The sequence below is a fragment of the Nycticebus coucang genome, chromosome 13, assembly GCF_027406575.1.
Source record: "Nycticebus coucang isolate mNycCou1 chromosome 13, mNycCou1.pri, whole genome shotgun sequence".
Classification (NCBI taxonomy): domain Eukaryota; kingdom Metazoa; phylum Chordata; class Mammalia; order Primates; family Lorisidae; genus Nycticebus; species Nycticebus coucang.
Window position 1 is genome coordinate 94,547,706 of NC_069792.1, and position 14,316 is coordinate 94,562,021.

The 14,316-nt window shown below is 42.9% G+C and overlaps 1 protein-coding gene across 4 annotated transcripts in view; it reads right to left on the bottom strand.

Moving 5' to 3' along the window:
- ZFAT (zinc finger and AT-hook domain containing) overlaps positions 1-14,316 on the bottom strand; it is a 207,245-nt gene that overhangs the window by 23,900 nt on the left and 169,029 nt on the right. The window contains exons 14-16 of one of the 4 annotated variants that reach the window (XM_053559218.1): positions 11,269-11,395; positions 8,732-8,862; positions 905-982 (exon numbers count right to left, since the gene is read on the bottom strand). In XM_053559218.1, the coding sequence (XP_053415193.1) occupies positions 905-982; positions 8,732-8,862; positions 11,269-11,395 (336 nt within the window). Of the gene's footprint in view, positions 1-904; positions 983-8,729; positions 8,863-11,268; positions 11,396-14,316 lie in introns of those variants that run through there. The other 3 variants (XM_053559219.1, XM_053559220.1, XM_053559221.1) reach the window with 3 other exon arrangements.

Consider the following 14,316-nt stretch of genomic DNA (forward strand, 5'->3'; position numbering starts at 1 on the left):
GCTTTCATCCCAGAAACCAAAAACCCTAAAAAGATTTGGGATTAATCCACTTCCAATTATTATGGATGAATGTTGATACATAAGATTATTATTTTTATTTAACATTAATAAATCAGGAAAAATAAAATTATAAACAAAGGATATATTTATTCGTTTACATGGGAAAGAAATCATGAAATTTTTAAGCATCTAGAACCTTCTCAAGTACAACCTAGAATTCGTTTTTGGCCCTGTGGAAGATGTATACAAAGCAGGAAACTTCAAAAACATCTCAAATATGCTGTCTAATAGTAATTCCAAACATTTGTTCTGCTATATGCATCATACTTTACGATGAGGCATTCTTGCCTTTTTTCTCTCCAGTGCTGAACATACAGAACATAGTTGGAGAAGAAAAACATGAGACTCCCCAGCAGAGCCAACTCTATTCCACAAACGTCTACTGAACGACTACTCTGCATGATACCCAGGCTGGAGCAAGAGGAAGTTCCCAGCATCAGAGTGCTCCCCGCCCAGTGGAGAGTGGGGCTGCCTCCAACAGGTAAAGTAGGGTTCACATTTCAGTGGCTTCAGCACACTCATGAACCAGGTATAATTCCCCAACTGAAAAATCCTAAACTGGAGTTTAATTAAAAGAAAAAAGTTCAAAGCAATTTTTAAAATAAAAGCAACGATATTTCCATTTAAATGACAGGACCACAGAAACAGAGGACATTTTTTTCACCTGGGAGAGCCTGAAACCTTGCAATCTCTTTGTTACAGGAGTGGGTACTATCTGCCCATCCAGCCACTCTCTCATTCATCATTTATCAGCAGGCGCCAGAAGCAAGGTGCAGGGCAGCCAGGCAGACAAGCTGATGGTTAGGACACCCTCTTAGGGAACGCTTCCAGAGCAGTTACTCACAGCTATGTCCAACAGCACCACTCCTAGTCCTGGTTTGCAGTTAGAAGATCCTGTGAAGGGTGCCACTGCTTTCTCCTCCTGTGAATACATTTGACTTGTTTACGCTGCTTGTACCAGACGCTTATCTGCCTCTTGCTTTGTCCTGCTGTCAGTCTAACGCCTCAAAGCATGTCTATGCTGTCTCTCAAACATGTGGCCTCAGTATCACTGCATTTCCTGCTATGCTCAATAAATCACGTCCCTGGGTAGCAGCAAATCAATCTGGTTCTTAGAAAGAAGACGTAAATCACAATCTGTAGCACCCTCCTGCATTCTCCAAAGGATTTAGCTGTTTAAAACATCTGAAGTCTTCTTGATACCATCCAGATTAGACCCTTCCTTAGGTCTCAGGTCCAGCTCAGGACTCCCTCTGCCAAGGGGCAAGTGAGGAGTTCCAGTAGAGATTTATAAGACAGTCTAGATTACAACCTAGTAAATACCAAGGAAAGCTGAAAAGGTATTTAGCCTGGAAGTAGGTGAGTCTGTTCTCAGCCGATGCAGAACACCAGGCCACTACAGACAGAAGCACCCGCCTGCCTCCCTCTGACTCTGTCCAAGACAGAGGAAATGCACAGTGGAGAAGAGTTCTAGGACATACAATCAATCTGAACGTTCATCTAGACCAGTGATTTTCAGCTGGTACGCCTCGGCACACTGGCGCACCATGAGAGGATCTTGGGTGTGTCGCAAAAAATTTTTAAAGATCGTTAAATTATTTTTGAAAGAAGTTCACAGCGCAGTAAGTATACTATTTTTTTACTCTTTTTTGATCAACATAATTTAAGTTGTGCTATGAAAGTTTAACTATAGGTTCAAATGTGTTGTGAGCTAAAAAGGTTGAAAAACACTGATCTAGACACGCTAAGTCTAATCTATTGATCAAGAAATCCACACTTGAACCAGAATGTACTGATTCTCCCAGAGAATTATATAGCCTGTATTTCATGCTTTGTATTGTGTCCCGGGCACACTTCTGGGACAATCATGAGATGGCATTGGGGTGTCCCCTCTGGACTCATCAGGAAAACAGGGATGTGTTACTCATCGGTCCATATATAACAGCCTCGTTAAGAAATATCTTTGTTGGAGGCGGAGCAAGATGGCAGCCGAGTAACAGCTTCCTTGCATCTGGGCACCGTGAGTCTGGGGATATAGGACTCCAGACATCTCTGGCTGGTGGGATCTGCCTATCATCACCCCTGAGAGGATACAGGGAATCAGCGAGAGACTTCTGGACCCCAGGAGGAGGACTAAAACAGTGGAAAACCGGCAAGTGGTCGCGTGTGTTCAATCCATCTAAACCCGCCCGCAACTTCCACAGGCACGAGAACTTAAAGAGCAAGAGGAAGTGAAAGGAAAATTAGGGCAAGGAAACAGATAAAAGAAATCACTCATGAGGAAGAATCAGCAGAAAACTCCAGGCAACATGAAGAACCAGTCCAGAACAACCCCGCCAAGGGACCATGAGGTAGCTACTGCAGAGGATTCCACCTATACAGAAATGTTAGAAATGACAGAAAGGGAATTTAGAATACACATGTTGAAAACAATGAAAGAAATGATGGAAACAATGAAGGAAACTGCTAATAAAGTGGAAAATAACCAAAAGGAAATCCAAAAACAGAATCAAATCAGAGATGAACGATATGAAGAATATAAAAAGGATATAGCAGAGCTGAAGGAAATGAAACAGTCAATCAGGGAACTTAAAGATGCAATGGAAAGTATCAGCAACAGGTTAGACCATGCAGAAGAAAGAATTTCAGAGGTAGAAGACAAAGTTTTTGAGATAACTCAGATAGTAAAAGAGGCAGAAAAGAAGAGAGAGAAAGCAGAACGTTCACTGTCAGAATTATGGGACTTTATGAAGCGTTCCAACATACGTGTTACAGGAATTCCAGAAGGGGAAGAAGAATGCCCCAGAGGAATGGAAGCCATACTAGAGAATATTAGAAAAGAAAATTTCCCAAATATCACCAAAGATTCTCACACACTGCTTTCAGAGGGCTATCGGACCCCAGGTCGCCTCAACTCTAACCAAGCTTCTCCAAGACACATTGTGATGAACCTGTCCAAAGTCAAGACCAAAGAAAAGATTCTGCAAGCTGCCAGGAGTAAGCGCCAGTTGACCTACAGGGGCAAATCCATCAGAGTGACCACAGACTTCTCTAATGAAACTTTTCAAGCAAGAAGACAATGGTCATCTACATTTAATCTACTTAAACAGAACAATTTCCAGCCCAGAATTCTGTACCCTGCTAAGATAAGCTTCAAAATTGACGGAGAAATCAAATCATTTACGGATATACAAACATTGAGGAAATTCGCCACAACAAGACCAGCTCTACAGGAAATACTTCAACCTGTTCTGCACACTGACCACCACAATGGATCAGCAGCAAAGTAAGAACTCAGAAATTAAAGGACAGAACCAAACCTCCACACTGATGTAAAAGATAAAACTAAGCAATGGACTCTCACAAAATAAGATGAATAGAATACTACCACACTTATCAATTATCTCAATAAATGTTAATGGCTTGAATTCCCCACTGAAGAGACATAGATTGGTTGACTGGATTAAAAAACACAAGCCATCCATTTGCTGTCTGCAAGAAACACACCTGGCTTCAAAAGACAAATTAAAGCTCCGAGTAAGGGTTGGAAGACAATTTTTCAGGCAAATGGAATTCAGAAGAAAAGAGGAGTTGCAATCTTATTTTCAGATACATGTGGATTTAAAGCAACTAAAGTCAAAAAAGACAAAGATGGTCACTTTGTATTGGTCAAGGGAAAAATACAACAAGAAGACATTTCAATTCTAAATATCTATGCACCCAATTTAAATGCTCCCAGATTCTTGAAACAGACCTTACTCAGTCTGAGCAATATGATATCTGATAATACCATAATAACAGGGGACCTTAACACTCCTCTTACAGAGCTGGACAGATCCTCTAAACAGAAATTAAACAAGGATATAAGAGACTTAAATGAGACCCTAGAACAACTGTGCTTGATAGACGCATATAGAACACTCCATCCCAAAGATAAAGAATATACATTCTTCTCATCACCCCATGGAACATTCTCCAAAATTGATCATATCCTGGGACACAAAACAAATATCAACAGAATCAAAAGAACTGAAATTTTACCTTGTATCTTCTCAGACCATAAGGCACTAAAGGTGGAACTCAACTCTAACAAAAATGCTCGACCCCACCCAAAGGCAAGGAAACTAAACAATCTTCTGTTGAATAACAGATGGGTGAAGGAAGAAATAAAACAGGAAATAATTAACTTCCTTGAACATAACAACAATGAAGACACAAGCTACCAAAACCTGTGGGATACTGCAAAAGCAGTTCTGAGAGGAAAATTCATCGCTTTAGATGCCTACATTCGAAAAACAGAAAGAGAGCACATCAACAATCTCACAAGAGATCTTACGGAATTGGAAAAAGAAGAACAATCTAAGCCTAAACTCAGTAGAAGAAAAGAAATATCCAAAATCAAATCAGAGATCAATGAAATTGAAAACAAAAGAATCATTCAGAAAATTAATGAAACAAGGAGTTGGTTTTTTGAAAAAATAAATAAAATAGATAAACCATTGGCCAGACTAATGAGGAATAGAAAAGTAAAATCTCTAGTAACCTCAATCAGAAATGATAAAGGGGAAATAACAACTGATCCCACAGAGATACAAGAGATCATCTCTGAATACTACCAGAAACTCTATGCCCAGAAATTTGACAATGTGAAAGAAATGGATCAATATTTGGAATCACACCCTCTCCCTAGACTCAGCCAGGAAGAAATAGAGCTCCTGAACAGACCAATTTCAAGCACTGAGATCAAAGAAACAATAAAAAATCTTCCAACCAAAAAATGCCCTGGTCCAGATGGCTTCACTCCAGAATTCTATCAAACCTTCAAGGAAGAGCTTATTCCTGTACTGCAGAAATTATTCCAAAACATTGAGGAAGAAGGTATCTTCCCCAACACATTCTATGAAGCAAACATCACCCTGATACCAAAACCAGGAAAAGACCCAAACAAAAAGGAGAATTTCAGACCAATCTCACTCATGAACATAGATGCAAAAATTCTCAACAAAATCCTAGCCAATAGATTACAGCTTATCATCAAAAAAGTCATTCATCATGATCAAGTAGGCTTCATCCCAGGGATGCAAGGCTGGTTTAACATACACAAGTCTATAAACGTTATCCACCATATTAACAGAGGCAAAAATAAAGATCACATGATCCTCTCAATAGATGCAGAAAAAGCATTTGATAAAATCCAGCACCTTTTTCTAATTAGAACACTGAAGACTATAGGCATAGGTGGCACATTTCTAAAACTGATTGAAGCTATCTATGACAAACCCACAGCCAATATTTTACTGAATGGAGTAAAACTGAAAGCTTTTCCTCTTAGAACTGGAACCAGACAAGGTTGTCCTCTGTCACTTTTACTATTCAACGTAGTGCTGGAAGTTCTAGCCAATACAATTAGGCAAGACAAGGAAATAAAGGGAATCCAAATGGGAGCAGAGGAGGTCAAACTCTCCCTCTTTGCTGACGACATGATCTTATACTTAGAGAACCCCAAAGACTCAACCACAAGACTCCTAGAAGTCATCAAAAAATACAGTAATGTTTCAGGATATAAAATCAATGTCCACAAGTCAGTAGCCTTTTTATACACCAATAACAGTCAAGATGAGAAGCTAATTAAGGACACAACTCCCTTCACCATAGTCTCAAAGAAAATGAAATACCTAGGAATATACCTAATGAAGGAGGTGAAGGACCTCTATAAAGAAAACTATGAAATCCTCAGAAAGGAAATAGCAGAGGATATTAACAAATGGAAGAACATACCATGCTCATGGATGGGAAGAATCAACATTGTTAAAATGTCTATACTTCCCAAAGCAATCTACCTATTCAATGCCATTCTTATCAAAATACCAACATCGTACTTTCAAGATTTGGAAAAAATGATTCTGCGTTTTGTATGGAACCGGAAAAAACCCCGTATAGCTAAGGCAGTTCTCTGTAACAAAAATAAAGCTGGGGGCATCAGCATACCAGATTTTAGTCTGTACTACAAAGCCATAGTGCTCAAGACAGCATGGTACTGGCACAAAAACAGAGACATAGACATTTGGAATCGAATTGAAAACCAAGAAATGAAACTAACATTTTACAACCACCTAATCTTTGATAAACCAAACAAGAACATACCTTGGGGGAAAGACTCCCTATTCAATAAATGGTGTTGGGAGAACTGGATGTCTACATGTAAAAGACTGAAACTGGACCCACACCTTTCCCCACTCACAAAAATTGATTCAAGATGGATAAAGGACTTAAACTTAAGGCATGAAACAATCAAAATCCTCCAAGAAAGCATAGGAAAAACACTGGAAGATATTGACCTGAGGAAAGACTTCATGAAGAAGACTGCCATGGCAATTGCAACAACAACAAAAATAAACAAATGGGACTTCATTAAACTGAAAAGCTTCTGTACAGCTAAGGAGACAATAACCAAAGCAAAGAGACAACCTACACAATGGGAAAGGATAGTTGCATATTTTCAATCAGACAAAAGCTTGATAACTAGGATCTATAGAGAACTCAAATTAATCCACATGAAAAAAGCCAACAATCCCTTATATCAATGGGCAAGAGACATGAATAGAACTTTCTCTAAAGACGACAGACGAATGGCTAACAAACACATGAAAAAATGTTCATCATCTCTATATATTAGAGAAATGCAAATCTAAACAACCCTGAGATATCATCTAACCCCAGTGAGAATGGCCCATATCACAAAATCTCAAAACAGCAGATGCTGGCGTGGATGTGGAGAGAAGGGAACACTTTTACACTGCTGGTGGGACTGCAAACTAGTACAACCTTTCTGGAAGGAAGTATGGAGAAACCTCAAAGCACTCAAGCTAGACCTCCCATTTGATCCTGCAATCCCATTACTGGGCATCTACCCAGAAGGAAAGAAATCCTTTTATCATAAGGACACTTGTACTAGACTGTTTATTGCAGCTCAATTTACAATCGCCAAAATGTGGAAACAGCCTAAATGCCCACCAACCCAGGAATGGATTAACAAGCTGTAGTATATGTATACCATGGAATACTATTCAGCCATTAAAAGAAATGGAGACTTTACATCCTTTGTATTAACCTGGATGGACGTGGAAGACATTATTCTTAGTAAAGCATCACAAGAATGGAGAAGCATGAATCCTATGTACTCAATTTTGATATGAGGACAATTAATGACAATTATGGTTATGGGGGGGAAACAGAAAGAGGGAAGGAGGAAGGTGGGTGGGGCCTTGGTGTGTGTCACACTTTATGGGGGCAAGACATGATTGCAAGAGGGACTTTGCCTAACAATTGCAATCAGTGTAACCTGGCTTATTGTACCCTCAATGAATCCCCAACAATAAAAAAAAAAAAAAGAAAGAAATATCTTTGTCTATTAGAGCCAAAAAAGCCTGCCCTTTTTCTAATTTAACTGCTCAATGCTTCCTTCATTTTTTTCTGTTATAAAATTCAGCAATAAATTTATAGGCAAATTGAAATGACTCTAGTAACACAACACTTCTTCCAGGGCTCTCCTGAAATGTCAAAGAGTTCTTCCCCAACACCCCTGTATAAATCAGCCCGCAACCCACACTACTCCCTTGTCCCCTCACCCTGTTCCTTATTTTACTTTTCTCCACAGCATGTGTCCAGCATTTGAGACCCTTCATATGCAGTGGGCCTGGTTTGTTCAGGGTCTGTTCTTTTCCCCACCAGAAAGTAACAACAGTTAATAGCAGACACCGCTTCTCTCCTGGAATCCCAGCAACTAATCACTGCCTGAAAACAGGAGGCACTCAATAAATTCCTTCCTGAATGAACCAATATGAATTCCCCCAGAGAATGACTGGGCCCAAACATGATGCTTTGCATGAAAAGAGCAGCCAATGGTGTAAACATCTAAGGTTTCTGTTTCAACTTTCTCTATGAACTTGAATTTTGATCTTAAATTGTCCATTTTCCCGGTTCTCATGTGGGTACTGTTTTTGTTTTCCCCTTGTAAAGTATGTGTGAAAGCCAGCTTAAATCTTCTGCAAAGTGAAGCAAAGACAGCAGACAGAGTGACAGGCATCAGTAGATACAAAGGATAATCTAATTACCAAACATGCTGGATTTTAACAGATGGTAAAGTCCCCACTGAGGACAGAAGAGGAAACTAGCCAAACAGTACAACTATCAATTAAGCAGAGAAGCCTTTATTCCCCACCTGATGGTTCCCCTCCTATCAGGGCCCCATCCATCCCTGTGCTGATGTGGTCAGGTGTCATTTGTCACTAAAGGAGGAGCCCCCAGAAAGTCCTCCTGGCTTCTCTAGTTGCTCCCACACAGCTCACCGTCCACTCACCAGTGGGGCCTGGGCCACCAAGGCCACTTTTCACCATGGATGTGCCTAAATGGTCCACATCACACTCCCTGTCACACTCCCTGTCACTGGGGTTCTTTGAAAGGAGATGAATGAAGAGTTTATGGAATTTTTTGGAAACATGCTCTACCTCTCCCCCAAACACAATCGCGTCACGATCAGGGGTAGAACAAGACAGTGCAGGAGAACCAGGCCAACTTCCTTCCAAGTCTACCTCAGGTGAGTTAAAGGTGCCCCGGGGCAGGGCGGGACGTGGTGTGGAGCTCCAGGGATGAGCACCCACAGGGGCCTCACCTGTTTGACCAGAGTCACCGTCCCTGGAGCCATGGCCACCACTGAGGCAAGGGCAGTGGCATCATGGGTCTCGGCACCCAGCTCGATGATCTGCTGCAGGATATTCACAGCTGTGGGGTCAAGTCGGTCGCCTGACAAGGAAAGACAAACAGGACACCATCAGGGTGCTGGTGCTGAAGGACGGAGAACACAAATCAGCCCCTCCATTCTCAGGTGACGCCTTCCCTGGAGGAGGCACGGGTCCTCCATAATCACTCATTTTGACAAGTAGAGGTAATCAGCAGGGTACTCTACAACTTGCAAAGCATTTTCTATAGGAACATCTCAAAGCCCCACGCAGTACTGCGAGGAGATGACACTGGGTTAATCCCCACACCTGTTCTGAATCCTGACCTGGGGGCACACCACAGCCCTTCCAGGCAGGACCCCCAGAAGTGCCAGCCTACACGTCCACTGCAGAGTCAGTCTTCCTTGAGCACATGGGAGGCGGTCAGTGAAAATGTGCCAAGTAAACTCCACAAAATGTCTAAGGATATCTCACTTGTCCAACCAGTGGGCTTTAGGATTCCAACCCAATTTAAGCTTTTATGCTTAAGGTTATATTTTAATCATTTCAGAAGCCTGGAATCCATGTCATCAGGGCAGCTATTTAGCGTGCCCCACCTGCTGTCACCATCTGCCTGGCCATCTGTGACCCTCCAGAACACACCCTGACCCTGATCATTAATTTGCTAGAAGGGAAATTATAGCTTGGTCTTTAAACTAGCCTAACATGACGTCTCTGTCAGTTTGTGCACCCTCACGGGCAGCCTTTTGTAGGCTACGTTCCAATGCAGGTCAATCAATAAGAAAGCAGAGAAGCAAAACTCAACGTGTTCCATGTGGAGAGTAGGGACAGCACGTGACTAGAGACATGACCTTTGTGCACTCACAACGCACCCCCAGGATGCGACTCTCAGGGGACAAGATGAGGCCAATCATGCCAGCCATCCAGAGACGTTTCCCTGAACAGCTCACTGAAGAGAGGCTCCAATTCCTCAACCATTTACTGCCTCAGCAGAATACAGACATGGATCTCACATCCCCCCTTCTCCTTCCGGGGTTGCAGGCTGGAGCAGACTCATGAGCAGGTCCTACAGCACCTGGCAGGTCTCGCATCAGGAGGGCAATTCGGGGACTGTGAGGAGGAATAGGTGGGTTCCCAGTAGGTGACATATGATCTGAAGATGGACCCAGCTCTTTGAGCTGCAGGGTTTGAATTATAGTCTAAGAGCTAGAAGAGACAGTGAAGGGGTGACAGGGAGAGTGTATGTGCAGGCACACGTGTGCCTGTGAAGAAGACAGGCTGCACCTTGCGCGTCTTTCTTGAGTAATCACTGATGTCACTGAACATTAAGGAAGGAGACTCAAAGTTCCGACAGCCTTGGCACCGGGGGCCACAGTTAGCACCTGGGCCTCCACTCTCTGATCCACAGAAGGGCAGACATTGCCTCCCTGTTCCCTCCAGCTCAGCAGGTAGGGAACACAGCCCAGCCGATTAATCTTTCTAAAACTGAGTGGCCCACGGAGTTTTCTGTGCAGCTTTCTCACAATCTGGGATTTAGGGACTTAAGAATTAGGTAAAATGGAGTTTTCCTAACGCCCCTTTCCTGCCCCACTTGACTTCACATGTGCTCCCTTTTGGTCCCACCTGTTGATCTCCACCCCCAGTACATGCAGGACTGCGGCAGGTAACATTAATTTGTGTTCTGTGCATGTTCCAAAAAGAGTACCAAGAAATAGCTTTGCGCATAATGCCACAATTGCCACTGGGCTGGCAGAATAGTTTATTTGGGTTTTGTTTTATAAATTGATCTAACTCTTGAAAATCATGACATCTGATGTAAAAATCCTTACTGGGCCTTTTGAGAACTAGGAGAGTGCGTGATCCTGGGGCTGTGGGTCTGAGGTGACATCCAGAGGTACCTGGATCCCTACCCCAACACAGTTTCCAGCCACTCCCCATGTCCAACTGAGCCCATGCCAGCCCCTGCTGCGGCCCACCTGGCCCCTGTGGACCCTGGAATAACTCCCACAGAGTAGGTGACCATGAGGAATCAATAAGACATCAGAGAAGGGAAACTCAATGCCCTGGCAAGATGTCAAGAGACCCAGATCCAGCACTGCCTCCAACAACATCCCTAAGCGGGTGACTCTCTGCCACTCGTCAACAGTGAAAAGCAGCCTGACCTTGCGTATCTGTGGAGTGAGAAGCGGAAGACCTGCTTCTCAAGGTTGTTCTGAGAATCACACATGTTCAGATTTAGGGAACTCTTAACACCTATCTTAGAAAGCCCCACTTCTGCTCTAATTCCAGAACATTTCTAGAGACAGTGATCTCTGGTGCCTGCCAGTGGGACTGCTTCCCAGTCTGAACGCTGGGTTAGGGATCTATAGTAGGTCAACCGACAGACATGATCCATTTTCAAAGGCATCCATTCAGCACACCCAGTGAAGACTTATTCTGAGGTGTCCAAGGAAGCCAATATGGCCCTCACCACTTTCAGAGGTGTATCTGAGGTCCTGGAGTGCAGCCACCGCTGCCTGTGTCCCCTGAACATCTTCTTCTGCCTCTGCAATGTGGAGATACTGGGTAGAGGGCTCCTCTGAAGCTTCCACTGCTGTCTAAATAAAAGCATAATACTGAAGTTACCTTCTAAAAGATCAACTGTTGTCCAGAACTTGCAAGATAATATATTAGGACAAAACAAATGTACATAAAAGCAATACTTTACAGCAATTTGTTTACCTACATCCCCGAGAAACCAGTTGCTCCAGTAAATATGCTTCCCAAAGAAAAAACTTGGGAAGTACCAAGACTTTTTAAAACTAGCTTTGGTGGAGAGCTCCTTGGCAGGAAAAGAGCATGCTGTTCATAACCAGAGGTCTGAAGAGCTCAGCTTCCAGCTGTCTCTCCTCTGCCCCTTCCGTGGGGGCCATGTGGCCAGCAGAGGGAGGGGCGCACCTGGGCAGCTGGTGGTGGGAAGGAGAGGAGGGGAGACCCACCCCACATGGAAAGCACGGGTCCTGGTACACAGTGAGAATTCATTAGTCTTAGCTATTCATGCCATTCTTATTTTTATATGAAGGTAAGAGAAACAAAACTTCCCTCAAGGAGAGAAGAGGTACAACAGAATTGTCACAGAACTGGTTATGAATGACACTGTCTTTCTGGAAAGGAAGGGGAGGACAAGCAAAGCCATCAGGCAGGACATGTGAATGTCACCAGTCAAGAGGAACGGAGACGACAACTTGAAGGAAAAGTCACAGAAGCCAAGTTGGGCTCTACGAGCACTTACCGGGAAGACACAGAGGTCCAGAGTAGTGTAAAATTATTCTCCCGCAGCCAACTGGCCAGGTTCATTTACATGTTTTCAGCCTGACATATAGTAAGTACCCAATAAATATTTGATGAATGCATAAACAAACAAAAAGAAGAACCTTTTCTTTTAAGTGCTGCTGGGAGAGACATACTAGCCAACACGGGATCCAAGCAGTGCAGAAGCCTGTGAAAGGGCAGGGCCCACCTGAGTGGTTTCTCCCCTTCTGGGACGACTCTGCATAATACCCACTTTCAGAGAGGGCAGTGCTCGGTCCAAGATGTTCCTGGGAGCCAGGTGCCAGCATGCACTCTTTGAACCGGCAGCTGGTTAATGCCCAGCTCCCTGCCTGCTCTGTTCTCTCACTGGGGTGTTGAGTATGTGGAGTTGTGTCAACTATTTTTGTTGAGTTCATAGCTCTGCTTAAGGTTCTGGAATCTGCTGGAAGTGGAGCCTTCAGGGGAGAGGGACGTTACTGCAGGCACTTCATAAAAGTACTAGCTGACCACAATGGACAGAGTTTTAGAGAAGGAATGGACATTCCAACATCTATTTTTGTTTTGTTAATAAAGATTAATTCTCACAGTGAATTTGGAATGCCAGACTGTGGAGTCGACAATGCCATCATTGTCACCAACAGTCACAGCAGCTGCCATTACCTCAGGAATTCCTGGGGCTAGACAGAGACCTTAGTGTCTCAGACGCTTTTCTCAATCTTTTCAACCTCTCAAGTACCAGTAGCGTCCTGGATGGGTAAGAACACCAAGGCCGCAGAGGTTAAACCATGGCTTGACATCCACCAGTCGGTAGGTGACAGAGATAGAATGTAAAGTGAAATCTGTCAGACTCTAAAGTTCCTAATATTAAACAAAAAAGTTATTAAAAATTCAAATACACGAAAAAGCATCAAGGTAAGTATCATAACCCCCCATGTTCCCATGGTCACCCAATTCCAACAATCACCAACCACTGGCCAGTCTTTCTTTGCCTGGGCACCACACACTTCATGCCCTGCTCTTGGATCATTTTGAAGCAAATCCAGAAAACACGATTTCCTCTATAAATATTTCAGAATCTCTAAAAAACAAAACTCTTCCAAATATAACTACAGTGGCACTGTCACACTCAAAAACTTAACAAGTCCTCAACATCGTCAAGGATCTAGGCAATGTTCAGATTTTTCCAATTATCTAATTTTCTTTTCTCATTGAGTACTTTTTCTTTAATTTTTTCAACTTAATATAAGGGTACAATTTTTAGGTTACATTGTTCTCACTTCCAGGGTAAAGTTCCATTTGTAGAAGAGCCCCTCACCGAGGGGGACGTGTTACACACCCTCCCAATGTGCACATGAGGACAGATCCGCCTCACGCCCTCCCTCCTTCTGCCAAACGGCCTCCCCCTCCTACTTTCCTGTCCCCCCAAACTGGACTACGTTAGTGTTTTCTTGTTCTTATGAGCATGGATGTGGAGAGAAGGGAACACTTCTACATAGCTGGCAGGATTGCAAACTAATACAGCCTTTAGAGCAGGGGTTCTCAACCTGTGGGTCGCAACCCGCAGGAACTGTACTAAAGGGCTGCAGCATGAGGAAGGTTGAGGACCACTGCTTTAGAGAGAGATGTACGGAGAAGCCTCAAAGATCCAAAAGTAGACCTTCCATTTGACCCTGCAATCCCATTACTAGGTATCTACCTGGAAGAACAGAAATCATTTTACCACAAAGACATTCGCACTAGAATGTTTACCGCGGCTCAAATTCACAATTACCAAGTCATGCAAGCAATCTAAGTGCCCATCAACCCACAAATGGATCAAAAAACTGTAGTATATGTATACCATGGAATATTATTCAGTAATTAAAAAAGATGGAGACTTTACATATTTTACATTTACCCGGATGGAGTTGACATACATTCTTCTTGGTAAAGTATCACAAGAATGGAAAAACAAACATCCGATGTACTCCATACTAATGTGAAATCAATATATAAACAATTATCTAATTTTTAAGTTTAACTGTATGTTCAATTATAAGGCACATATGAAGTGGCTTCAGAATTACTAACCCGCACTGCCATGAGAAACACACTTACTAACCAGGTCACACTTGCCTGTAGTTCTTTTCTCTTTGGCCTTAGAGTATCAGTCAGCTGTCTTCCAAAGTTACCAAATTCAGTTCCTTCTTTCCCCACCCACTTCAGTGCGATTATGTCATTCATCTAT